The sequence below is a fragment of the Microtus ochrogaster genome, unplaced genomic scaffold (assembly GCF_000317375.1).
Source record: "Microtus ochrogaster isolate Prairie Vole_2 unplaced genomic scaffold, MicOch1.0 UNK19, whole genome shotgun sequence".
In the NCBI taxonomy this organism is placed as follows: Eukaryota; Metazoa; Chordata; class Mammalia; order Rodentia; family Cricetidae; genus Microtus; species Microtus ochrogaster.
In genome coordinates this window covers 1,885,562-1,903,504 of record NW_004949117.1, presented here as the reverse complement: position 1 = coordinate 1,903,504, position 17,943 = coordinate 1,885,562, and the positions used below count along the sequence as shown (strand labels likewise).

Sequence of the window (17,943 nt, the reverse complement as noted above, 5' to 3'; positions counted from 1 at the left end):
CTTTATTTCTGAAGTAATGATATGACATCTATGGCGTGTGCGTTTAAATCCACACACAGTGTAAATGGCAGAAAACATGAAAAAGTTAAAATTGTCCAAAATGTTACAGTTTGGCCAGAAAAGGGAGTTGGGCTTTTCTGTTTAAATGGTAATATTAAATTATACATAATCCTTTATAAATGTAATAAAAACAACATACCATATATTATTCTAACAATTCCATGCCCATTTGACTTTTGGAAATTTAAACTCTAAGGGAAGTTCCTTCCAAACATTATGTGTCAAGTCTATTGATATGAAATGAAGATCAAGTAGTAATTGTTCTCTTAAGTGCAAAATGGATTGTGATTGTAAATAAATATAGATTGTGGTTATTATCTACTAATTAAAACTTATGACTATAAAATCATGGTCAATCTGTATATGACATTTTAGTGAGACCAGTTTACTCTGATAGATAATTGGTCTGGCAAATATATTGTGCTGCACTACATGAGGGACTTTAATTCACTGTGACTAAGAAGAACATATCAATCAATAGATTCTAAATACATAATTTGAGGAGGAGGCTGAGTACCACAAAATCAACTAACACAGTATTGTGCTTTGTACTATTAAATAATGAATGTTGAATGGATGCCATAAAGACTATTAAGTTTTAAAAATAGTCTTTTTAGTCTTACATAATGTTTGGAGATATCAAATTGATTAAATGGTGTATTCTAAAACTCTTTGGATCCAGTTTGATAACTAATATGAAAGGTTAGCCCATTTCAAAGAATGTGAACACATTCAATGTTATTCTTGTCTGATCCTACTTCATTCTGATTCATTTTCATCTAAATACTTGAAATAATCTAGAGATAAAAAGCAAAATCAATACAGCTTTCTCTAAAAGGAATAATACAGATTGCAATCATTGGTCATTTTTCATGATGTTGATACAACCAAGTAAGCTAGTATCTCACATCGTGATGACACATTGACTCATACTGTTGGTAGTGTTATAATTCAGTATTTAGATGCTTAGATATTTTATTCATATTTATCACCATATGGGCCAGTGTATAGTCAGGTAAAGTCAGTATGCTAACATAACTAAACGAAAACTCATTTTCAAATAGTGAGATAGTAGGATCCAAATTTTTGAGAATATTGAAGGAAGGCCATGTCTGTACCTTAAGGATTACAATCTTATCTGTAGAACAACAAATTTTCTCTTTGTACTTTAGCACATTAATAGAATATTTTGGGATATAGAAATTATTATTATTGCTGTGATTTTTTTCTAAGTGTGCCTAAGTAAATCAACTTTAATAGATATGCTAAATACTATAGACTATAACAATCTATTCCTTACTTAAAGGAATATTATTTGTAAAAAAATTTCCCTTGAATATGTATTACTCATTATTTACTAATTATTATGTTATGCATAGTAAGAGGTTGTGTTATATTTTCATGCACACATAGCATTTGTTCATATTCATTTCCCAATTACTATTCCTTGTCTCTACTACTGATTCCTTTCTAGGCATAGTGTACTTTTATGTTTCCATGACATATATAAGATGACATGTCTATCTGTATATAGATATAAATCTCTATTCTAAATATTAAAGAAAACCTACTATCCTCTGTTGTTCTCCCTTTCGAACCTTTCCATCCTTGCCAAAGTCTTTCTACTTTTCTCTCTCTCTCTCTCTCTCTCTCTCTCTCTCTCTCTCTCTCTCTCTTTCTCTCTCTCTCTCTCACACACACACACACACACACACATACATACACAAACACGCATACATACACAAACACTCACACAGACACACACACACTGTATATATCACAGGTAATTCAACTTGAACATGTCATCTAGCAAAGCATGACTATAACCTCAACATAAATAACCCAACTTTGGTACTCTTAGTAGTAAGAATTTGGGCATATTGTTTTATTTAGTGTCTGCAATAAGAAAATACAATATTTGGGGCTGGAGAGATGGCTCAGAGGTTAAGAGCACTGACTACTCTTCCTGAGGTCCTGAGTTCAATTCCCAGCAACCACATGGTGGCTCACAACCATCTGTAATGAGATCTGGTGCCCTCTCTGGAGAGTAGGCATATATGCAGACAGAACACTGTATACATAATAAAAATCTTTAAAAGAAAAAAGAAAATACAATGTTCATTAGAATATTTTAAGTATGAGCTATCATCCCATTGCAGTAGAAAATAAGAAAGTGTGTAATAGATGAGAAAAAATTAAATACTGAAGTTTTTTTTATGATAGTCATTAACTAGAAACTATTTTTTTGTGGGGTGGTCAAGAAAGGCCTCGTTATAGGTACATGCACTTAAAAATGAGATCTGAATCACAAAAGAAAGTTTCCAGAAGCTCTGGACAGTTTTAGGAAAAGACTTGCAAATGACAGGTCCAAGGCATCTTTATGTAATTAATCGGGTAAGAATGTCTGGTGTCTAGTGAAAAGAGATAAAACAGGAAGAGAAACGCATGCATGTAACAATAGGCAAAGTCCCATATGACCACATAAAACCATTGGAGCATAGTTTTATCGCCACAAAAGAGTATTTGTTAAGGACTTCAAGAAAAGAACATCTGGGATCTGGTGTTGTATATCACGCCGAGTTTACACAACCAGAATGAAACTAAGTTGGTTGGATGTCTGTTACTCAGGCAAAAGACAGTGATGGCTTAAATGAAGGCCAAAGCATTTAAAAAGTCAACCTGAGGGAATATTTGAATTTGGCTGACAAAATAAATATGGGGAAACATCAAAGAAAGGAATTAAGCATATTTCTCTGGCCAACTATCAGTTAGCTTCTGCAAGCAAGTGATCAATCAACTATGATGAGGAATACCACGGTGGGTGAGGGAGGAGATATTAAGTAGTTCTGGTTGAGATATACAACAGTGAGTATGTATTAGCTACTATTCTAAGTGAATATATCAATGAATATCACTGGGTATTGGAAAATTCATGAATTTAAGAGGCATCAGAATGTAATAGCACTTTTAGGAGTCGTCTTGGTACTAAGACCGGAAGGAGTTCTGGAGAGGCACTGTCTACATGGGAGAGCCAATGGCAGCGAAGGTGGTTCAAATAAAAATGACCCCCATTGGCTCATATATTTGAATTCTTAGTCCTCTTGGAGTGGTACTACTTGAGAAGGACCAGGAGGTCTGGCCTTGTTGGGTAGTTGTGGACTGTTGGAGGAAGTGTGTCACTGCAGCTTGGCTTTGAGGTTTCAACAGTCCAAGCCATGCCTAGGGGCTCTCTCTTCCTTCTGCCTGTAGAACTCTCAGCTACTTCCAGTGCCATGCCTGATTATGTGCCATGAAGTTCTCTACCATGATGGTAATGAACTAAACCACTGGAACAGTAAATATACCATGGTCATAAGAGTTGCCATGGTCATGGTGTCCTTCACAGGAACAGAACACTAACACACCTGCATTATCTCATGGCAGGGATTGGTTTGAAATCTATTTTGCAGACATTAGAATAGGAACATCTGTTTGTTCTGGTTCTATTTGTTTTCTGTTCATGTTTGCATCCGTTTAGCCTAATATAGTGTTATATTTAGTGATAAATTGTTTTACTCTGCTAGTCTGTATTTTTTTAATGTGTGAATTGAAACACTGAATTTTAGAGTTTCTATTGAAAGGTGTGTATTGTTCCCTGTTATTTTGTTAATCTTCTGTGTTTGAGAATTTTTTACTCTTCTGTTTAGTAAATGTTGCAGTAGTAATTTTTCCTCCTGTAATCTCTTTATTGTGCTTATCTTTTTTTTTTTTTTGTTTTTCAGACCGAAGTATTCCTTCCAATATCCTATGCTGGGCAACTTTAGTGGCCAATAATTCCTTTAGCTTGCTTTTATCATAAAAAAGTTTTCATTTCACCATAACTTATGGCAGATATTTGCTAGGTATATTAGAGTGAGTTTGCAATTATATCTAATTAATTATATAATTAAGTCTAAGAGATATCAGCCCTTCTTGAGTTTGTAGTGACAAGCCAGCAGTTATTCTGACTGGTTGCCTTTGTATGTGACTAAGGTCTTCTCTTTTGCATTTCTCAACATACACTTTGTTCTGTATATTTAGGGCTTTTAAATATAATATGTAATGTGGACTGGATTTTTTTCTGGTCCTGCTTATTTATTTTGTGTGCCTCTTTTATTCAGATAGGACTCCTTTCCCTATATTTGAGACAATATCATCTGTGACATCATTAAAATATTTTTATATCATTTGAATGAAATATTTATTCTTGTATATTTAGAGTATGTAGGTTTAGTCATAGTTTTTGCCATATTCTGTTCATACATTCAAAAATTTTCATCTGTCTTAAGACAACTGGATCATCCAATGCTTCTCTTCTGTCTTCATATCTTCACATATTCAATAACATCCATTCAATTAGTGAGGTTTTCCACTGAACTTTTTATTTGACCTACCTATTTTATTTTCCATTTTCATCATCATTTTGGTTTTCTTTCCAGTATTTTTATCTCTTTATTAAATTGAATTTTGACAATATGGATTGACTCCCTCATTTTATTTTGCTATCTGTGTCCTCTTAAGTAATATTTAAGTCCTTTGCAAGCTGGTTTTACTATAATAAAAGTCCTTTACATTCTGCATCTGAACTTTTATGGAAGACATTTTAACTGGGAGTCATTTCAGTGAGGTTAGTAATTTTTGGAGGCATCAAGTTGTCTTAAGTTTTCATGTTACTTAGGTTTATGTCCCAGGATATGACTATCTTGAGTTAGAATGTTGGTTATGACTTGTTATTTTAATTCAAGTTTCCTCTCTTCTTTCAGTGGACATATTTACAAAATTAATAGGAATTTAATGTTTAGCTGTGGTGCTATTTTTGGCTGTTAGATTGGTGCTCCATGTACCAGGCTTTATCTCTATACTGCACCTGTTGAGTATTGCCTAGTGATAATAGAGTAGAACATGCCTATAAAAATGGTTATCAAACAGCAGTTAGTTCAGGGAGTAGAGGGGCTGATGATACTGTGTGTACTGAGAAGTTAATGTGGATACAGGAGACAGTGAGCAATCCTGATGAGACTAGTTCCAAGGTCGATGTTAAATGGAAGGAGAGGAGAGGGGCATAAACAAGTGTGGTAATAACTGAGTCAATGGAAAAATCAGGGGTGGGGACGGTGGGACACTTGGTTAATGGCAGACTAAAAGCGGAAATAATTATATGTGTTCAAATACTATAAAGTAGGTCTGCCTTTGAGTTTCGGGAGATGCAACAGCAACAGGAATAGGCATGAGAAAAGAGAAAAGAAGGGAAAGAGGAGAGAGGGAGAGAAAGAGGGGGCAGGGAGATGGAGGAGAGTACAAACCTGGGCAGGAGAGCAAGAAGGAGAGGAAGAAACGGTGGGAGACAGTGTTCTATATAACACAGTGCCTTTTAGAGCATTAGTATGAATTTAACTGAAACTTTTACTATCTTTTTGAATGAATTTTTGTTTGTTTATTTTAAGGATTCTTAGTCTGAGGAGGAACTCCTTCAGAATCTAATCCATGTTTATAAGTTTCCTAGTCTTTTCTATCTTTTCATGGCTCTTTGGTGGCAGGTGGCATTGAGTCACCCATCATCTTAACAATTCCCAAGGGCAGGTAATAGGGAGCTGTTGATCACAGATGTACATTTTTGTTTATAGGAGGAATACCTGTGTGAACACTTGCGTGGAGATTTTAGTCAACAATAGTATCATATCATATAGTTAACATTTTCGTAAAAGTTGTTACTTGTTCTCTACTTCCCAACATGGTAACAACTAGAGGTGATGGATAAATTAATAAATTTGTGGTAATCAACCCAAATAATTAATCTGTACACTGTAAATAAATAGTTTTGTCAATCATATCTCAATAAGGCTGGGGGAACAACACCAAAAAAAAAAAAAACCCACTCCCACCCCAGCCTCAACTCTATGGTCTTTTCCTCACTAACCTCTAACTAGAGCAGATTTGCAATGTATTTTTATCCCCCCCCCAACCTTATATATCTTCTTTCTACAGTGTAATATCCTCATTGCTTGAAATACTAAATGCTTGGCTGGGGACCCTCACATTTCTTGCTTGCAACACAGCCATTTCACCTTTGCTACAGGAGAAGTGGTCTAACGTGTCATGAAAGCAAACTTTCGTTTAGGCGCCCAGGGATCTTTATTCCTCTCTTTATTCATTCTTTATAAATAGATACACCTTGGGTGCTCTTATGGAAATTTTAATCTAGACTTGTGACTGGAAGGATAAAGAAAATAAATACTATGGATGAAGGCATGAAGTTGGGTCTTATGAACATAGAATTCCTTGGCACCGAGGGCAGAAAATGCAAATGGAGACTACCACATTATCCTTCAAATCGTTCGTAAAACTCTGCTGTTGTTCTGTTTGGTTGAATATTAAAACCCCATAGAAAGCCAATGCTATTATGTATGGAGGGAAGTTGGGAATGGGGCAAATAGTTGACTAGAACGTTGTTTCAGAAGTCTCTGAAGAAGAGAACAAGTACATCTATGTAAAGGAAAATGAAAGGGAAGAGCGACTACTAAAGACGTCACATTTGTTAATATCTCAGGAGAAAAAAAAAAGAAAAAAGAAATTTACCTCAGGCCAAGCCAGCTCCGCAGCCGGGCATCCTTTTCTGCACCTCGCGCACCTCCCCCCCGGTCCTGCCCTCCGGCCCCGCCCTGCCCTCTGGCCCCGCCCCTCCGGCCCTGTCACTCTCGTTCCTCTGGCTCCGCCCCTCTCGCCCTGAGTGCTGTGCAAAGGCACAGTGGATCCCGCCCCCTCTCCTCCATCCACCAATGGAACGTGGTTTCGTCATTTGCCACCGCCCGGCCGCTGGTGACGATTGCGTTTCCCCGCCCTTTCTCCCGCCGCCACCGGGTTCTAGGAAGATGGCGAAGGTCACAGAGCGTTACGACGTGACTTGGGAAGGTAATTTCGGGCGGGGAGGGCTCTGGAAGCCCCGAATCCCTGGGACGTGGTTCCGACGTGCCCGGTGTCCCGGAGAGATTCGTCCTGCGCTGTGTCCTCCGCAGGGCAGCTGTCCCTGAACGGGCCAACTCGAGTGGACACTGAGGCGGGTTCCTTCCCGGGCCCGGCGGCGTACCCGTCGCCTCTGCCGGTCCCTGCACCTATCCTCCATCTGCCTCCCTCCGCCGTCAGTCCTGTCATCTGCCTAGGAAGCAGGAGGGACCCGGGGCTGCGACTGTCACACTTCCTGTGGCTTCTGGGAGGCTTGGAGGAGGCGGAATCCATGTAGTAAAGCTTGTCTGAAGCCAAGAAATAAATAGGTTCAGTGAATTAGAACGGTTATAGTGTGTTAAAAGGTGTGTGGAACAGCCATAAACAACGATTCTTCTACATGCACTACACACACACACACACACACACACACACACACACACACACACACGTTACTTTTTTCAGAACCGGGTCGTGAACCTACGCAGAGCACACACAACATAGCTTTCTACTTATTCTCTGCCAATACTGCATTTTTCTGAAGGGAAGAGAAATGTAACTGGTTAATTTGGCGGCATGTGTTCATAGGTGATGGGCTTTTCCTGTCAGGTTCACCAAGGGTGGAGATCTTCAATAAATCTTCAAATAAAACATTCAAATCTTGGATCAGCTCCGTAAGGGCTGTTACCTCTCTCAGAAACGCTGGTGGGAGTCATTCTTAAGAGAATAAATGAGTTTTTTTTTTTTTTAAGCGTGGAATTTGTGTTCATGGACAGTGCGTATTCCAGCAGTTAGCATGGTGCAGGGCACTTCTGTAGGTAATTTGCCCACTGAATGGCTTCGTGGGATCTTTAACATATAGAGTGAAATTTACACTTGTTGTTTGATCCGGAATAAATCTCAAGTATTACACAAGGCAAAAGTTTATTATACAGCCCCGGTGCTCAAAGAGTTTACAATTTAATGGAGCAGCCTACCTATCAATTCATTTTTTTTTCGAGACAGGGTTAAGGCGTGCATTCATTTTTATTTTATTTATTTATTTATTTTTGTTTTTTGAGACAGGGTTTCACTGTAGTTTTAGAACCCTGTGAGTTCAAGGCCGCCTGCCTCTGCTTTTGGGCGCTGGGATTAAAGGCGTGCACCACCAATTCATTTTTATTTTTATTTATTTATTTATTTATTTTATTTTTTGGATTTTCGAGACAGGGTTTCTCTGTGGCTTTGGAGCCTGTCCTGGCACTAGCTCTGTAGACCAGGCTGGTCTCGAACTCACAGAGATCCGTGTGCCTCTGCCTCCTGAGTGCTGGGATTAAAGGCGTGCGCCACCATCGCCCGGCCACCAATTCATTTTTAAAAGATTTGTGTCCAACTGTACCTTTAGCTGTACAGTAGATATGTGAGGGGATGTTCTTTTCAGTGCTTTTAAAAATGTTTTAAATATTTCATGATTTTTTCTAAAGTGGCGTTATTGAAGGTATTATGTGACGTATAGCTTTTAAAAGCTGTTAGCATGAGAACCATCAAAGGAAAAGTAGGTTTGCCACTACCAGCAAGCAACATGACTACGTAGCACGGCTGCTGTCCTGTGGGCATTCTAAAGTGTTGTGCCATAACTAGATTTGGAATAGTTAGTGCTTTGCAGATTTGTTGAGTAGCAAAAGAAGAACTCATTTTAAAGTGGTCAGTAAGCTCCTAACAGGAGGAAAACAGTTGAGCTATGGGTTGATCGTATTAAGTCACACTGCTGGAGGATCTGGTGGCATCCAGCCTGGCCCAGTTGTGTGGCCTGACTCTGCTTGTCTTTTCTAAGGTGCCTGATTCGCCATGCTCTTGTGTTAGGGGTAAGCACATGCAATTCCTTTCCCTAAGTGTTCTTCCCTCACAGTCTCACTCCTGACTCTCACTCCTCCCTGCTTCCAACTTTAATCTCTGGGAACCAGGCTCAAATGTTGCTTCCTACGTCACAGGACCCTGTCTACTGATGTTACTGTTTTTTCTTTTTTCCTTCATCCCATAAGAAACCACATTTTGAGATTTTATGGATGTGGTTTCCGTGCCATATCTAGGAAACACAGTCTTACAGCCGACTTCCTGGCCTCTGACTCTCAGTCTTTCCACTCCCTCCACTTTTCTGGAATGTTCTCTGAGCCGTAGATTGAGGGACTGTTTTGTAGACGGTGTCTACTGATGTGACAGGTGCTTTCTGTGCCTTCCTTTTCCTGTAAGGTGCTAGGAAGACCTTGTGCCCATCAAATATTTTTATGTTATCTATCTATGTTATGTTATTACAGATCACTCCTTATTTTTCTGTATGTGTGTGCATGTGTGGTATTGGTATGCCTGAAGATGCCACAAGTCTCTGCCAGGTATTTTTTCTATGATTTCTTCTCAGTTTTTCAAGACAGCTTCTCCCACTCCCCCTTGAACTCATACATTAGCTAGACTGATTGGCCAATTGACTCCCAGTATCTATGTACCTGTTTCTGTGTCCCATTACTGAGATTAAGGGAGGGTGTAGCAATGTCCACCTTTTTGCAAGGGTTCTAGGGATCTGACTAAGGTTTGTATTCTTCTATAGCAAGTACCTTACCAGCTGAGTCATCTCTCTGCAGTCCTTTGCCTCTGTTTCTTGGTGGCACTCTTCTAGGTTCACTTCACACTTTTCATACTGACCTTTTGGTGGGTTCTCTGTATCTATTTGCTTTCAAATGCTGGAACACACTAGATTGATTGCACACTTCACTAGTGCATTGCAGTATATAATTGGAAGAAGACTTCTGCTGAAGTTTCAATACATTGAAATAAATTCTTCTCTTCCTTCAGATTTAGTACCCACGCTGTCCCTTAGGCCCTATGGCAATTTTCATCGTCCTATAACTGACTTTGTGGGACTGAGTAATTTTTAAAGGGTATATGCTGATTAATGTGAGTGAATGTGTAATTGGTGTTCCAGAACTCACACCGGCATGAAGGAAGTGCTGGGGTAAAGGAAGGAGTTCTGTACAGAAGACACAGTAGCGGGCAGGCTGGTTCCTCATTTTTCAAGGCCCAGGTGTCTTAGCACAATGAGAACTGGTCCTTAGGGAGAGATACCAGGCTAGCCCCTTTGGATCTTCTTTTATTGATATTAATTACCCTTAGTGCACAGACAGTAGTTCCTAGCATGAACATGAACATGGTGAGTAGCTTACATATATAGTATAGAATAAAATACCATCTTTGGGGGACAGCCCAAAATGAAAGTATATTTAAGGAAGGATTACTCCCAAAATTTGTTTCTAGCCATAAGTTTTCCCTTATTTTACTTATAGCAAAGGTAACTAAATATCTTATGGTAATTTACACTTAGTAGAATGTTTTTTGTTTTTTGTTTTTTGGTTTTTCAAGACAGGTTTCTCTGGTTTTTTGGAGCCCTAAACTCAGACCACATAAATGGGGCAATGTGTGTATGAAGTTGGTTGAAAGACAATAGTAATGCCTGCGGAATTCACAAGTTCATGACCTCTTCACAGTAATCAAAATCAGCTTAAAAGCAAAACAAAAGCCCAAACGATAGCACTGTCCAAACATGTGGTCTCTCTGCTTTGCTTTAAGTTGGGTGAGAGACTATAAAGCTTGTAATCCTGTGATTTAATAACCTAAGTGGAAGAAGTGTTAAATGATAAGTCCCAAGTCACCATTTCTAGGTTGATGAGGCAGAGCTGACTTAAGTCCTAGTCCGTCTGACTAGATCCCTTGCTCTTTCTGCTTCTTAGTGCCTGTTGCCAGGTGTCAGCATGTTTTTATCCAGTGCAGAAGCAGATAGTAAATAGCAGCTTTGTGTATTCTTTGGCTCATATTGCCGGTTCCTATAACATTACAGCTCAGAAAAAAAAAAAGCCATAGGTTGAAATAAAACTTTGCTTACAAAATTATTGGCTGCAAATTTTGGCCATGAGGTGGTAGTTTATTGACTCAACTTTAAATTTTCTGACAAAATGCAAAATAAAGAGGAAACCAGAGATGCTGTAATTAGAATGAGATAATAGTGTTTGCAGCTATAAATGAATATTAAATAGCTTAGGGAGAAGCTTTGAGATTTGTTGATTCAGGGAACATAAGAAAATTAGCATTATGTATAAAAAACTGAACAAACGTTAACAGCTGAAATACTAGTAATAGCCATTTTTTTTAAAAAAATCCATGTTATGCCAGATCCTGTTCAGAATATAAAATTAATTAATAATGTTCATTACAGTAGCCAAATTATGCAAGTATTCTTTTTATCTTCACTTAGTAGATAAGAACACTGAAGTGCAGCGACTAACTCAGGCGACATCACACAAGTAGAAATGTCAGTGTTGAGATTTGAAGCCTAGCAGTGTGAGTGCTGCGTTCCCACTCAGATCTCTGGATACAGATTAAAATAGAAAGCATGTGTGCACTCAGTTGACAGTTAATCAACCTTAATTATGTGGCTTAGTTCAGGCCAATATAACAATATAACATATACACCAGGGTGGATGTCTGTGGACTCTAAATCATTTCTGTGCATTTCTGGAGGTTCAAAACAGAGATCCAGTGTTTAGTGAGGATTGGACAACTAAGGGCAGAAAGCAGAGGAAAGACAGCCTCTTCTGTCTTGTTGTGAGGGCACTGTTTATCTCCTAAAGGCCCATCACCACTTTGAGTCTTGGGATTTAAAAAAAAAAAATTGGAAGTGTTATAAACATTTAGCCTTCACTATTATATTAAATTTCTTCTAGAAAATTTTGGTTTTGTTTTTATTGTAGTCAGTTCTTAGCACTCCAAACTGGGCTTTTATTTTTATTTATTTATTTTTAATGAGATTTTTGTTTTAAACAAAAACAGATTTGTATTTTTTTCTTTTGGCTCATGGTCCTGGCAAAGGCATTCTGATTCTCAGCTACTGGGGGAAGACCAAAATTTTGTGAAGAGAGAAGACTTAAGGGACTAATTTCCTTTTTAAAAAAAAAATCAGGAAGCTCTTCTGTCATAAATAACCCCCTATGATAACTAACAGCCCTGTCAACTCATTTCTTTGGTACTGATTTTGATCCGTTCATTAGGAAAGAGCCCTAAAGTCTAAAGCCCACTTAAAGGTGCCACCCCAGTCTTATTTATTCGAATCAGATTTCCAACCAGGGAACTTTGGGAGAAACATTTAAACCACAGCAGAGTTCTTGATTCTAGAATTTCCTGTTGTGATTTGCACAGTTGTTCTCCTGTTTTATGTTCATTATGTTGATTTATATCAGTTTATATTGATCTTACTGCTGCTCTTCATATTATTTACTAATTCAATCAAAGATTTCCTTAGTTGTGTTATTTTCTTGTTTACTTCCTGCCTGGCAGTGTACTATTAAGGAAACTTGATGTGAATATCCCTTTGTTGCTGATAGCCCAATATGGTAGTCTTGAAAAATTTTTATATCCATGAGTAAATTGCAAAAATATATTGAATATTTTGAGATGTCTATATATGATTGTACGCTCTTTTTTTTTAAAAAAAACAATACTCTTTAATAAAACTCTGAAAGTAATCTATATTTCCCCTCACTCCTCCAGTTTAGACCTACAGCTGCCTAAAGTGATGCAGGGCCTTTGTAGAAGACCCATAGCATGGCGTTCATTATGGTTAAAAGATGATTGAGATATCACAGATTTGCCTATAAGTTAGAGTTCATTTCCTTATGTAAATAGTTGATTTCATTTAGTCAATGTTTTGAAACCTATATATGTATGCATGTGTGTGTTCATATATGTGTATGTGTTAAGAACTTAAATATATTTTTTCAGAAATGCGAGATAAAATGAGAAAATGGAGAGAAGAAAACTCAAGAAATAGTGAACAAATCATGGAAGTTGGAGAAGAATTAATTAATGATTATGCTTCTAAGCTTGGGGATGACAGTAAGTTTTCAATTATTATGTGTAAGCCCAGCATGTTTTATTTGTGATTCTTCCTAAATAGTTAATGTATTTTATTAATATTTTACCCATTATTAGTTCTATCACTCCTTTGTTTCAGGAAATGTAATGAATGGTGCTTTAGTTTAAGTATGATTTATATTGTTAATAGTAGTTGCTCAGTTACTTGTCTGTTTCTGCGATATAGCAACATGTCTGTGACAACTAAGAGTCTGTGGTATATAGTTTTATGTCAGCTTGGCACAGCTAGCATCTTGTTGGAAGAATGACCTCAGTTGAGAAAATGGCTCCACCAGATTGGCCTGCGGCCCAGCCCTTAGTGCATTTTCTTGATGGATGCTGTGTATTGGAGGGCCCAGTTCACTGTGGACAATTTGTAAAGGGAGGCAGTCTGAGCAAGCCACAAGGAGCAAGCCAATAAGCAGCACTCCTCTACTGCCTCTTCAGTGATTCTGGCTCCATGTTCTTAGGTTGAGTTCTTGCCCTGACTTTCTTGGATGATAGATTTCAAGCCATAAGGGGAAATAAACCTTGTTTTTCCACCCCAAATTAATTGCTTTTGGTGATGGTGTCTTATTACAGCAACAGAATAGTTAAGACAGTGTTTTTGGAGTTATGGTTCCAGGAGGTTAGAATCCATAATGGTGGAGGGAGCAGGAAGCTGAAGACTGTCTTTCTTGAGGCTTTGAAAGTTCAAGTCCTGCCCCCAGAGATGGATTTCTCCAGCAAGGCTACATCTCTTGGCCCTCCCTAAACAACTGGGAATCAAGTCCTCAAGTGCACCAGAGACAGTGGAGGACAGTCTTGTTTAAACTACCACAGTAGTGAAGCCATTGGACAGGCATTTAGGTTTCAGAGGCTCACAAAGCTGGTAAATGTTTAGCTAGTATATATTCCTAATGATATTCTGGTCTGGTCAAAATGTTTTTCATGGAGAATTTTAAAATTTAGTATGTGTTAAATATTGAGTTTTTTTTCCTTCAGAAGGTTTTATATTGCTGAATACCTATAAAGATGTATTCTTAAGTTTAAAAATATTATAATTACTAATTTTCAGTAATAAGTAACATTCTTTAAAATAGTTGAAAGAATGTATTCGTTTCTGTTTGAGAAATTTCTATATTAAATTCAGTTTTTTTTCCCATCTCATATTTCTAGTTTGGATCATATATGAGCAGGTGATGATTGCAGCCCTAGACTATGGTCGGGATGACTTGGCATTGGTAAGTATTTAAACTAGGTTATATTTTACCCTATATTTAATTCACTTTACGAGTTATATATTAGTAAATGGTTAAGGCTTACTGTAGGGCATGTTTTGAAAGCTTTCCATAATAAATTTTGAATGCTGCTTTGACAGGGCTGGGGTTGTAACTCAGCTGTAGGATGTGTGGCTAGCATGTTCTGGGCTTGCTCTCTAGCATCATGCATATAAAAGAAAATGACAGAACACTCTACCAGTAAACAGTAAATGAAGCTAGATACTTGGGGCTACAGACAAGTCTACGTAGAACATTTTTTATAGAACATTTCTGTGATGTAATAGCACTTGTTAACGCTTGTTTTCAGTTTTGTCTTCAGGAGTTAAGAAGACAGTTCCCTGGTAGTCACAGAGTAAAGCGGTTAACGGGCATGCGATTTGAAGCTATGGAAAGGTAAGCATGTAGTAAACAACCTAATCTCACTTAAACATGGCAGACATGGCAGCTGTACCTACAGTACATCATTGATGCAGAAGGGCTTTGCACTCCTCAGCTCTGTCTGATGTCAGGGTACTTCTCAATACAAATCACACTCATACTTCTAGGAGACAGCATGACACGAAGTGTAACCCATTTGCCACTTCTGACTAGCGAAATTAGGTCATGCTCTGCTGGAGGATGCACTTTAAATCCCAGATCCAGCACGTTCTTGTTTTGGACTTGGCCAGTGAATACTAGGTATTTTCAGCTTTATTCCTCTAAAATAAGGATATTGCCAGCTTCCTAGGGTTTGAGGAAAGCATACCCATAGTCATGCATATGCTCTCAAAGTACATGGAAGACATGGTCATCATTTGGATCAAGAGTTTTAATCTTGTAGAGAAATAACTCCTTTAGAACAGTACATTTAGCCTAGAAATGGAGAGAAGAGATGATCTGTTTCAACTAAAGCACAGGTGGGGATGCATTCAAACCTTTGCTGAAATGTGTCCAGTACATTTGTGGGGCAATCCAGGAAAGTTAAGGGTTTATTGGGATTGAGGGTAAGGTGAAGTGGAGTTTCCAGCTGGAATTGGAGCTGCAGATAACAGGCAGTTATGCGTACGGGTCACTAATATGCCCTGCCAACGGGTGTCAACTGAAGATATGAAGAAACACGTTAGGTTATTTAAGGGAAGAGACAACCTTTGGATTTATCTGTAAAAGCATTTTATGTACTATATAGTCTAAAAAAGAACAGTTTTAAGCTTCTTACTTCTGCTATCATTACTGTAAATTATAGCAGAATATAGAGGATGGGTGAAAGAAATTAAGAGATAGAAAATAAACCATCAGTAACATTTTAGAAGTAAAGGCAAAAGATAAAAATGACTTAGTTTTCTGTCTTTATGCTGAGTTGTCATCAACCTAAGAAAACAACAAAAATGGAAAATAGTAGGTTTTGGTTGGAAAAACTGAGTTTGGTTTAACATCATGGATATCAAACTGAATAAGGAACAATTTGAATATATTGAATAAATTGTTCCTTATTCAGTTTGATAAGGACCCATGGGACCAAAATGTAGACTAGAATTCCCCTTAGATTTGTTACCTTGTATTGTAGGGTAGGGTAGTGCCTCACTCTAACGGGAGTGAGAATGTCATCCTGTGCTTCCTGTACCTGGATGGTCAAGAGTTTTGAATATGTTCTTGTTGTTTGTCACTTTAAATCATCCAGCCTGGGGAGTTCCTGCTCATTAGAAATATAGAAATGAGTATTGGTGTCTCATCTGTTCTACACTTTGTCCACTTTCCGCATAGAGCCTTGAGTGTGTGTGTGCTGCTCATGCGCATGCAGTCTGCTAATGCAAGTGTGGCTGCAGTACCCAAGTCTGCTGTTGCTGTTAAACCTTTTCCCTTTGCTTCCAAGATGGAATGATGCCTGCCTGTTTTCTCAGTTTCTCACCATCCTTTTTCTGTGTCCTCTGCTATTATTTATAACTCCAATGCCACAATCACAACATAAATCTCAACATCATCAAAGTAGCCTCGGTCACTAGTTCTTACTTTCCTATTTAGATGAAATTAATGGTTTTCTTTTAAAGAAAGTTTTTCTGTAAATACTTTGTAATTTTTGTTTTCTTAAGAATAAACCAAACGTTCACTGTAAAATGAAAATAGGAAGACGTGCATAGCAGTTATGAATGAAGATAAAGCTCTAATATATTTCTGTATTTATGACATTTTAAGATAATGGTTCTTGATATATCTTTCTTTTTAAATAGATATGATGATGCTATACAACTATATGATCGAATTTTGCAAGAAGATCCTACTAACACTGTAAGTTTGTACATTGTCCTGAGCATGACTTAAAAAATTATGTAAGGGTAAAATAAATGAATTGAAGAAATACTGAGACAGATTGTTCTTTTTTTTTATGTAGTTTAGGTGAGCCATGTTTTAGTTTAAAGATATTTGATACTCTTATTTCACTTGGTGAGGGTAGACTATGCAATATAAAAACCCCACAAGGCTTTTTCCATGTTATGAAGCTTTATGAAGTACCAGTTTATTTAGTGAGTGTGGATATTTTTTATTTATGTTAATTACAAATGAACGATATCATCTCGGTGATAGTTATATGGAATTAATGCAACTATTTCATTTTGCTTTTGCCTTTTTCCTATTTAATGTTTGAATTAAATTACATTAAAATGTCAATAATTATTTGTTTTAAAATCCCTAGTTTTTTTTTTAATGTGGTAATGTTTAATTTAATATGCTGACATAGTTTGCCTCAGTTTTCCACGTATGGGAAGTTACAGAGGAGTTGTAGACAATAGTCATCTTCATGTCTTTCTGTATTGCAGTACATTTAAAATTGCAAAAAAAAAATTTAGAATTAAAAAATGTTTTAAAAATTGTTTTATTTTATGGGTACTAGTGTTTTGCCCACATGTAAGCCTGTGCAAAATTTGTATTCAATACCTGTGGAGGCCAGAAGAGAATTGGAACTGGCTTTAAGAGAAGGTTGTAAGCTACCATGTGGTGCTGGGGTTAAAACCTCGGTCTTCTGGAAGAGAAACCAGTACTGTTAATGGCTGAGACAGTTCTCTAGCCTCTACTTTCGGCATTATTAAAGAAACACTAGACTTTAGTTTTATATCCACACAAGGTAAACTAAGAAAAGCTAGCCACTTGGTGGTGGTTGCACATGCCTTTAATCTCAGTATTTGGGAGGCAGAGGCAGGCTCCAATGCTACAGAGAAACAGAGAAACCCTGTCTCGAAAAACTAAAAAAAAAAAAAAGAAAGAAAGAAAGAAAGAAAGAAAGAGAGAAAGAAAAATATATATCTTTAAAAGTTATCATTTTACCGTTTAAAAAAATTATATAATGTATATAAATAGATTTTTATGATGCCAAAATATTTAATTGAACAACAGTGGCTCTGAGTGGTGGTGACACATACATTTAATCCAGGTGCTTGATAGACAAAAGAAGAAGGTGGATCCTTGTAAATTTAAGGCCAGTTTGGTCTATAGAGGGTTCCAGGATATTCAGGGCTACACCGAGAAACCCTGTCTCAAAAAAAAAGGAAAGAAAGAAAGGAAGGAAGGAAGGAAGGAAGGAAGGAAGGAAGGAAGGAAGGAAGGAAGGAAGGAAGGAAAGTGTGAATTCTAATTGGTCTTAATAATAAAAACTCAGAGTCAGATATTAACTTACTCCATTAATACCATGAGATAGCATATAATTCTGACCTTTGTACAGAATCATAAGGGCTTTGATCCACTTTACTAAGTTTTCTGA

At 37.4% G+C, this 17,943-nt stretch overlaps 1 protein-coding gene and 1 long non-coding RNA gene across 2 annotated transcripts in view; one reads left to right on the top strand and one right to left on the bottom strand.

The window, feature by feature from the left end:
• Positions 1-6,708, bottom strand: part of LOC113458402 — a 104,933-nt gene extending 98,225 nt beyond the window's left edge. The window contains exon 1 of the long non-coding RNA XR_003378787.1: positions 6,655-6,708. This is a non-coding gene — a long non-coding RNA (uncharacterized LOC113458402). The remainder of the gene's footprint in view (positions 1-6,654) is intronic.
• Positions 6,709-6,895: 187 nt separating this feature from the next.
• Emc2 (ER membrane protein complex subunit 2) overlaps positions 6,896-17,943 on the top strand; it is a 35,569-nt gene continuing 24,521 nt past the window's right edge. The window contains exons 1-5 of the mRNA XM_026789479.1: positions 6,896-6,987; positions 12,820-12,933; positions 14,110-14,174; positions 14,521-14,606; positions 16,418-16,475. Of these exons, the coding sequence (XP_026645280.1) occupies positions 6,948-6,987; positions 12,820-12,933; positions 14,110-14,174; positions 14,521-14,606; positions 16,418-16,475 (363 nt within the window). The 5' untranslated portion in view covers positions 6,896-6,947. The remainder of the gene's footprint in view (positions 6,988-12,819; positions 12,934-14,109; positions 14,175-14,520; positions 14,607-16,417; positions 16,476-17,943) is intronic.